Below are 8,855 nucleotides of genomic sequence, written 5' to 3'. Positions count from 1 at the left end.
TCACTCTGTATGACAGTCTCTAGATCCAACCAGGTCTCGACAAATGACCCAATTTTGTTCCTTTTTATGGTTGAGTAATATTCCATTGTATATATGTACCACATCTTCTTTATCCATTCGTCTGTCAATGGGCATTTAGGTTGCTTCCATGACCTGGCTATTGTAAACAGTGCTGCAATGAACACTGGGGTGCATGTGTCTTTTTGAATTATGGTTTTCTCTGGGTATATGCATAGTAGTGGGATTGCCGGGTCATATGATAATTCTATTTTAAGTTTTTATTTTATTTTATTTTATTTTATTTTAAGTTTTTGAAGGAACCTCCATACTGTTCTTCATAGTGGCTGTATCAATTTACATTCTCACCAACAGAGCAAGAGGGTTCCCTTTTCTCCACACCCTCTCTAGCATTTGTTGCTTGTAGATTCTCTGATGACGCCCATTCTAACTGGTGTGAGGCGATACCTCATTGTAGCTTTGATTTGCATTTCTCTAATAATTAGTGATGTTGAGCAGCTTTCATATGCTTCTTGGCCATCTGTATGTCTTCTTTGGAGAAATGTCTATTTAGGTCTTCTGCCCGTTTTTTGATTGGGTTGTTTGTTTTTTTAATATTGAGCTGCATGAGCTGTTTATATATTTTGGAGATTAATCCTGTGTCCGTTGATTCATTTGAAAATATTTTTGCAAACGAATAAAGGAATAAAAGGAATACAAATTGGAAAAGAAGAAGTAAAACTGTCACTGTTTGCAAATGACATGATACTATACACAGAGAATCCTAAAGACGCCACCAGAAAACTACTAGAGGTAATCAATGAACTTGGTAAAGTTGCAGGATACAAAATTAATGCACAGAAATCTCTTGCATTCCTATACACTAATGATGAAAAGTCTGAAAGAGAAATTAAGGAAACACCCCCATTCATCATTGCAACAAAAAGAATAAAATACCTAGGGATAAACCTACTTAGGGAGACAAAAGACCTGTATGCAGAAAACTATAAGACACTGATGAAAGAAATTAAAGATGATACAAACACATGGAGAGATATACCATGTTCTTGGATTGGAAGAATCAATATTGTGAAAGTGACTATACTACCCAAAGCAATCTACAGATTAAATGCAATCCCTGTCAACTTACCAATGGCATTTTTTACAGAACTAGAACAAAAAGTCTTAAAATTTGTATGGAGACAAAAAAGACCCTGAATAGCCAAAGCAGTCCTGAGGAGAAAAAATGGAGCTGGAGAAATCAGACTCTCTGACTTCAGACTACACTACAAAGCTACAGTAGTCAAGACAGTATGGTACTGGCACAAAAACGGAAATATAGATCAATGGAACAGGATAGAAAGCCCAGAGATAAACCCATGCACCTATGGTCAACTAATCTATGACAAAGGAGGCAAGGATATACAATGGAGAAAAGACAGCCTCTTCAATAAGTGGTGCTGGGGAAACTGGACAGCTAAATGTAAAAGAATGAAATTATAGCACTCCCTAACACCATACAGAAAAATGAACTCAAAATAGATTAGAGACCTAAATGTACGACCGGACACTATAAAACTCTTAGAGGAAAACATAGGAAGAACACTCTGACATAAATCACAGCAAGATCATTTTTGATCCACCTCCTAGAGTAATGGAAATAAAAAGAAAAATAAACAAATGGGACCTAATGAAACATATAAGATTTTTCAAAACAAAGGAAACTAGAAACAGGATGAAAAACAACCCTCAGAATGGGAGAAAATATTTACAAATGAATCACCAGACAAAGGATTAATCTAAAATTCACTGTTGACTGACTATACCATCAATGTTCTAACTCATAATGCTTTCTTAATTGCTCCAATACCTTTAATAATTCCCAGAAGAATTCTGGTTTCATCCCCAAGTATTAGTTCATGCAGCTGGTTTAGAAGATTCTGAAGCGTTAGTACAGCTATTTGTCTTTGGGGGCAGGTTTTATTCACGATGACATTGCAAGTTTATGCTATGAGCCAGGGCTCAATTATCACAAAAGATTTGTCCATTGGTCAATAATTCATGTTGAATCACTTGAGGGCATGGATCTAACTTTGTTCTGGATGGGGTAGTGGGGGAGGGGGTGGAGGGGAGGGGGTGGGGGGGCCCAAGAGCCTTGTGACTAGTGGGTTTGAGAAAAGTGTTCAGATGTATTGGCCTCAATGGTTAAATTCTACACAAATTGTAGAAAGAATTAACCATAGATGGTTAATTCTCATTCTAAGTTCTTGGTTTAAATAGTGCTCTCTAGTTAAGATATACATGTAGAAGTCTCTGGTTTTACTATTAAACAATAAATGAAAAAAAAAACAGTATATGAGGTGCATACATTGCATGCATTGTACCAAACACAGGAATCTAATGCCCTTTTTATCTTTCATAACATTGACATTTTGCAGGAGTCCAGGCCAGATGTTTTATAGATTGTTCTACGTTTTGAACACATCTGATTGTTTCTTCATGGTTAGATTCAGGTTAAACATTATTTGCAAGAAGACTATATAGGTGATATTGTTCCTTTTTTCCAAGTGCACCACATCGGGAGGCCCCGTATTGGTGATGGTATTTTTGATCTTTTGGTTAACTTGGTGCATATATTGCAATACCATATATCACACAGCGACTGTATTCGTACTCAGAGAAGCAAAGTATCAGGCAAGACTCCGAGTGCGCAGCAGGAGGCAGTCGTTTTCCCAGGCTCCTGGGAAACCCGTTCAATCACGCCCACCCTCCTGCCTCCCGCGCCTCTTTTCTCGGAAAATCAACTCTCAGAACCAGAAAGCTCCTACTCCAAGGGGCCCAAATCTTTTCCCATCAGCATGGGTGCGCCTGCGCAGCGAGTCTCCAGGAGGCTCTTTTCCAGCGCCCGACCGCTTTCTTTTTCTGCTCTCCACGGCCTCCCCCGCCGCTCGCTCTTTTCCCTCAGGGGTCATCACGGGGCGCCAAACGCGCGCCCGCGGGAAGGCCGGGGGCGGGGCGCTGCGCGGCGCGGCGCGGCGCGGCGCGGCACGTCAGTGGCCTTCCGGGCGGAAGTCCGCAGCCTCCGGAGCTGCTGATTGGCTCTCTGGGTGGCGCCTGTGTCGGCCTCCGCGCCAGTTTCGGGCTGGTTGGCGCGGAATCGGAAGACTCCGGGACCATGGCGTCCGTGTACGGCGATGACTGCGAGCTGGGGGCGAGCGGTGAGAGATGACCCCGCGCGCGGGGTCCCCAGTTGGGAGTGCGGAGACTGTGGCATGATTTCGGGTGGTGGGGGCTCTGTTTTATTTTTTTCTTAGGTAGGCGCACGCCCGGGTTGACCCGCGGGTCTGTTTGGGCGCGGACCTCGGACGTCCAGGACTGGAACCTGTGAGGCCTCGGACAGGTCTTCTTTGCAGGGCTGTTGGGTCCTGGCAAACCGGAGCAACCCCCTGCGGGGCTTTTCGTTTGGGAGGCTGCCTCACCTCTGTCACTGCGGGTCTCCGCACTTGGCTGCCTTTCTTTTTATTTCTTTTCGTGAATCTCATCCCACGTGCTGGGCACACCTTCATAAAACTGGCCCCGGTGGGGCACAGTACTGGCCGAAAGTATTTCATTGCTCCCGCCCCAGGTGTCCGCTTGACGGCTGGGACGGAACGGATGTGCGCCTTTCCCGTGATAGAAACTGCTGGGAAGATTGTTACACATTGTACCTAAGCAGGAAAGAAAGCTCTAAGTGCTATCACCTGAAGATACAAACGCGTTTTGTCTTTGTAGGTAATAGGTTTCTACTTTATGCATTAACAGTTTTTTTTTTCAAATTCTATGGAAAGTTCTTCAGGTACCGCACAGAAATAGTGTTCACAATCTAGTCATCTCAGGTGAAGCTTCTAAAAAAAAAAGTATCAGTTCAGCAGCATTTCGGATGCCTTGTATATTACTCCGTTTTCAGTGGTAATATTCTATTTCCAAAAATAGAATACAAAAATGCAAATGGATTTGTCTGATTTCTGAGTTTTGAGCAGTGTGCAACTAAAGTGTGACTTCACTTCAGTGAACTTCCAACTTCAAATTAGGTGCTTCACTGTCTCAGCTCAAGCATCACATCTCCTGTCACTCAAATACATCACCATTAATGAGAACTTGCTTCCTAACCAGCTTCCTTTGCATTCACCTAGTCGTGAATCACAGATTTCATTTTGTTCTTCTAGCCTTTCGCTTTTTAAGACAATTTGTTTTGGAGAGCCAACTAGCCTGAATTACAGATGGGATGTGGGATGTGAGTATGTGAACAGTCTTTGCAGCCCTCCCATCAGTGATATGTCGCTAAGCCCTTTCTTCACCCTAAAAACTACGTTCTCTGTGAACACCAAGAAATCACTCTTTGGAGGACATCGTGCAATCTTGAGATCCCTCTTAAGTCATGGTGTTGATGAGTGGCTGGGGACTTGTGACTGGAATTTTTCCTTTGCAGCCGACTTGGAAAGATTGTTACCTGAAAGACTGTTGCAGGCTTGTGTGTGTCTGCCTTGAGGGGGGGGTACTCCAGATGGTAATTTTGAACCAAATATTTAAACTTTGGTAACTGGATTTTTTTCAGGCTTATTCTTTTTTCTTTTTCTTTTTTTTTTTGCTAACTTACCTACTTGAAGCATTGGAGACATATTCCATAAAGGAAAATTTAGGCCTTTTTTCTCCTTAAGTATTAGAAGATGGGGTGGCTGTGAAAAGTTGAAAGGTCTATAGCTGTCACTGTATATGGAAATGGATAGGGGAGAGTTTAATGATTAAAAAAAGCAGGTACAGTGGTTCATTCAGCAAATATTCATTATGTACCTACGAGGTATAGGCATTCTATCAGGCTCTGGTGTTACAGTGGTAGGTAAGCTGGACATGGTTTTTGTCTTCATGGAGTTGAGATGGTAAACATGTAATTATATGCAGTGCTATAGGGGCTTCCCTGAGAAAACGGCTTTGCTTTATTTTTGTTTTCTAGAAGCTTGACCATGTTAGTGCTAAGTGTGGGGTGTTGGCATATGTGTGTGACTACCCTGCATCTGTACACACACACACACACACACACACACACACGCATATTAAGTGAGCTCCTGTATTGCTGAGTACAAAGTAAGCCAAGCATCTTCATTTAATCCTTAACAACTTTATGAAGCAGACATGATTATCCCCATTTCACATATGAGGACCCTGAGGCTCTGCATTAGAGTCCTTAGGTGTAGGCTACAGGAACTAACTCTAGTTGATTTAAACCGAAAAGGAATTTATCTGAAGGATATTGTGGTGTTCACAAACTCCGGAGAGCCAGTCGGGGGGCAGCTTAGCTAGGAACAGTGGTTAAAATCATGCCACAAAACTGGTCCATTGAGGAGCTTGTTGCCAACCATGGTCAAGTACTTGAAGTTAGAGCCTTCAAGTACCTTGGAACATTGCTGGCACTGTTGTTCCAGGTAGTCAATCCTCCTGTAGCTGTTGCTACTTCTCGAATCTTCCATTAGCCGTCCCCCTTTCCTTGTCACACTAGCTTGTGATTTAAAGTCTGAGCAGGTGTTCATAATTGGAGGGTCTATTTTATATGCCCATGCCCTAGCTGCAAGGGCATAAGGGAGGGGGGACTTCACAGATTCTGATGCTGGGCAGCTTAAAAAACAACAAGACACCTGGTCACTGTAGCTCAGAGAGGTTAACTGGTTGTTGTCTCATGTCACCCAGTTGTCTCATGTCACCCAGTAAGTGGCAGAGCCTGGTTGTGCCGCTTCTTCCTAATCTCCTGTTCTCCCACTCACTCTATGCTCTCATGTCCAGCTTACCTTCCACCTTGACTTCCTCTCGGTTTCTGAATACACCTTGCATTTTCATCCCTTTGTAATTTGGCTCATGCCTTTTCCTTTGCTTGTGCCCCCTTGTTACCCTGTACTCTGATAGTGAAATTCTACTCTTTCTGTGTTGGAAACCTCCCCTGTGAAGCCTTCTCTGATTTCCCAGGCAAAATTAATGGCTCTCTTTTCTACATTTCCTCAATACTGGCTTCCTACCTCTAATATGGCACCATCTTTATATGATGGTGGGAGCCTCAGGTCTTTTTGCTTTCCTTGACTGGGAGCCCCTTGAGGACCGACAACTCTGTCCTATTTGTAATTGTACCCCAAACCCTTAGAGTGGCACATCGTTGCCTGTGGAATACGTCTTTTTGAAAACCTATGGATTTTGTCAGGATAATCTGACAAAGGAGTCAAGGGAGTCTTGAAGGGAATACACTGAGGCCACCTTTTCACTCTCAGTGGTCATGTTCCATAATCTCCAAAACCTTTTCATGTAGGCCTGCTCACGATTTTTTGAAATCATTTGAGTGACACCCAAGATTTTGTGGCTGTCATCATTAAGTACCTGCATTCCTTAATGCCTTTCTGAAAATGGATTTAAAAGTCAAATGTGAAAGTCACACAATAGGCTGAGATGTTATAAAGAGAGATTCCATTTCCAGAAAGCTAGGAAAAAAATTCTCTAATTATGCCTCACCTTTAAGATACAGTTTTCAAGTTTATTGCCAGCACTTGGTACATGTTCTGTAAATTGCATCTTCTATTTCACACACTTAGTCAAACAGCTGAATGTTGTTATGAATGTTCCGGGGGGTTGGAGCTTTTATGATGCCTGTTATCAATACTTCTCCTTTTCTGTGCTTACTACTTTTTATAAAATAATTAGCACCAAATACAATACAGTACTCAATTTCACAGACATAGGTGGCAGTCGTGCTGAGCCTCAACTCATCGCTGGCAGGCGGCACTGTCTTGCTTGGCTTGGGTATTCATCAGCTGGTATATGAAAGTCTTCCTTCTGTGGATGAAATCTTTTCAGTACGTGTGTGAGGTGGTCAGTTTATGATGACCCAAAGTGTGAGTAATTCAAAAGTTGAATGACTGACCACTGAGGCTCTCTGGTACTTCAGTAATTTTCCACAAAACACATTTTAATCTTTGTAATCTTTCACCTCATCCTCTAATGTCGTAACCAACTGCATGAGGCCTGGAAATCATTGGTGGAATCAAGAATCTCCTCAGAGCCACCTTTGTTAAATTCTCCCAACCCCCAATTTATCCTTCCTTTGGAATTCCAGACACTTTATCTGTACCTCTGTTAGGGCATGTGTTACTTCTAAAAATTGTTTTAGAGTTAGTTGCTACTTACAGGCATATCTCACTTTATTGTGCTTCACAGATACTGCATTTTTATTTTATTTTTTTACAAATTGAAGATTGTGGCATCCCTGCATCGGGCAAGTCTGTTGGTGCCATTTTCCCAACAGCCTTTGCTTATTACTTCATGTCCCTGTGTTAACATTATTTTGGTAATTCTCACATTTCAAATTTTTCATTATTATATTTGTTATGGTGATCTGTAATCAGGGATCTTGGATGTTACTACAACTCACCGAAGGCTCAGATGATGGTTAGCGTTTTTACCAGTAAAGTATTTTTAAAGACGTAATGCTTTTGCATACTTAATAGACTACCGTATAGTGTAAACATAACCCTTATATGCCCTGGGAAACCAAAAAAACAAAATTCGTGTGACTAACTTTATTGCGATATTCACTTTATGGGTCTTGGTCTGGAACTGAACCCACAGTATCTCCGAGGTCTGCCAGGTACCTCCCAGGTCAGATTGTAAATTCTGTGTCTGTGGGCCCTGTCTTTCTTATCTTTGTGTCTCTCAGAGCGCCTGGTACTTTGCAAAGAGCAGGTGCTCCTCAAATCCTTTCAAATGTTGATTAACAGAATACAAAATGAATTGTCCCTTTTATAACCACTTTAACGGCCTGCCATTTCCCTGGGAAAGGTTGTGGACTAACGGCTGATCTCCCTTTAGTGTCTCCAGGGGATATCAGTTGAATTTGGAATTTTTCTTTTTTTGGAGGAAAAAAATAACAGTTGCTTCAGCTGGAAATTTCTGAAGAGCCACAGTAGCTGCAGATTCAGCCCTGAGCTTATGAATTATTTCCATTATAAAAAGAATCCATTTGTATAACATTAAACTTGTATATTACTATTGGCTAAAAACTGTTGCTTTGTTTTTGAGGGAAGATGGCTGACAATTTTGTACATCTCATGTAAATTTGTCTTCTTTTCAGCTGTGTCAGATTCAGGGAGTTTTGTAGCTTCCCGATCCCGGAGAGAGAAGAAATCAAAGAAAGGGCGACAGGAAGCTCTGGAAAGACTGAAAAGGGCTAAAGCTGGTGAGAAGTATAAATATGAAGTAAGTAACCATTTTTATGGGCTTTTGCTCCTGTGCTTCATCTAATTCATAGCCTGCAGATAATTTTACGTCACCCTTGTCACTGATTAGAAATATGCATATATTTCAAGCTTCCTATAATAGTAATTTCTTAATATCAAACATATGGGCATGAGGTAGATTTACAGGTTATGGGAGACTACTCAACTCTTAAAGTTCCTATGAGGCACCTTACAGATGCTTTTAAAATTAGTAAGCACACTGCATCTGTGCTAAGTTCCATGGCTTCGTTGAGGAAACTTAGAGATGCTTTTACTTTACTCATAAGGTATTGAGCAGTCTAGCCGAGCACTGCTGCTCCTTGGAGAGAATTGTTGTTCCTAGTCTCATATGCAAGGGGAGCGCGGTAGGGACTTAGACCTTCCCTCTGCTGTGTCCTGCGTGTAGGATTGAATGTGATGCCCTTTTGGCACTTTTCCTCTACCCACTGTCGATGCCCTGCAGGTAGAAAAGCAGAGTGGCTGCCATCTGCACAACATTGTCTAGCTTCACATTGAGGGCACTCCCTGAGGATCTTAACTGCCTCAGGGCTGGAAAGTGATTAATATGAG

The 8,855-nt window shown here is 42.0% G+C and overlaps 1 protein-coding gene across 2 annotated transcripts in view; it reads left to right on the top strand.

Moving 5' to 3' along the window:
• Window positions 1-3,040: 3,040 nt before the first annotated feature.
• Window positions 3,041-8,855, top strand: part of POLA1 (DNA polymerase alpha 1, catalytic subunit) — a 294,762-nt gene continuing 288,947 nt past the window's right edge. The window contains exons 1-2 of one of the 2 annotated variants that reach the window (XM_081222763.1): window positions 3,041-3,215; window positions 8,141-8,265. In XM_081222763.1, coding sequence (XP_081078889.1) covers window positions 3,173-3,215; window positions 8,141-8,265 — 168 coding nt within the window. In that variant the 5' untranslated portion in view covers window positions 3,041-3,172. The remainder of the gene's footprint in view (window positions 3,216-8,140; window positions 8,266-8,855) is intronic. The other variant, XM_081222762.1, reaches the window with a different exon arrangement.

Source organism: Mesoplodon bidens (assembly GCF_964165515.1).
Source record: "Mesoplodon bidens genome assembly, chromosome: X".
Classification (NCBI taxonomy): Eukaryota; Metazoa; Chordata; class Mammalia; order Artiodactyla; family Ziphiidae; genus Mesoplodon; species Mesoplodon bidens.
Note: the sequence above shows the minus strand (reverse complement) of the source record. Positions and strands in the feature narration are given on the sequence as shown.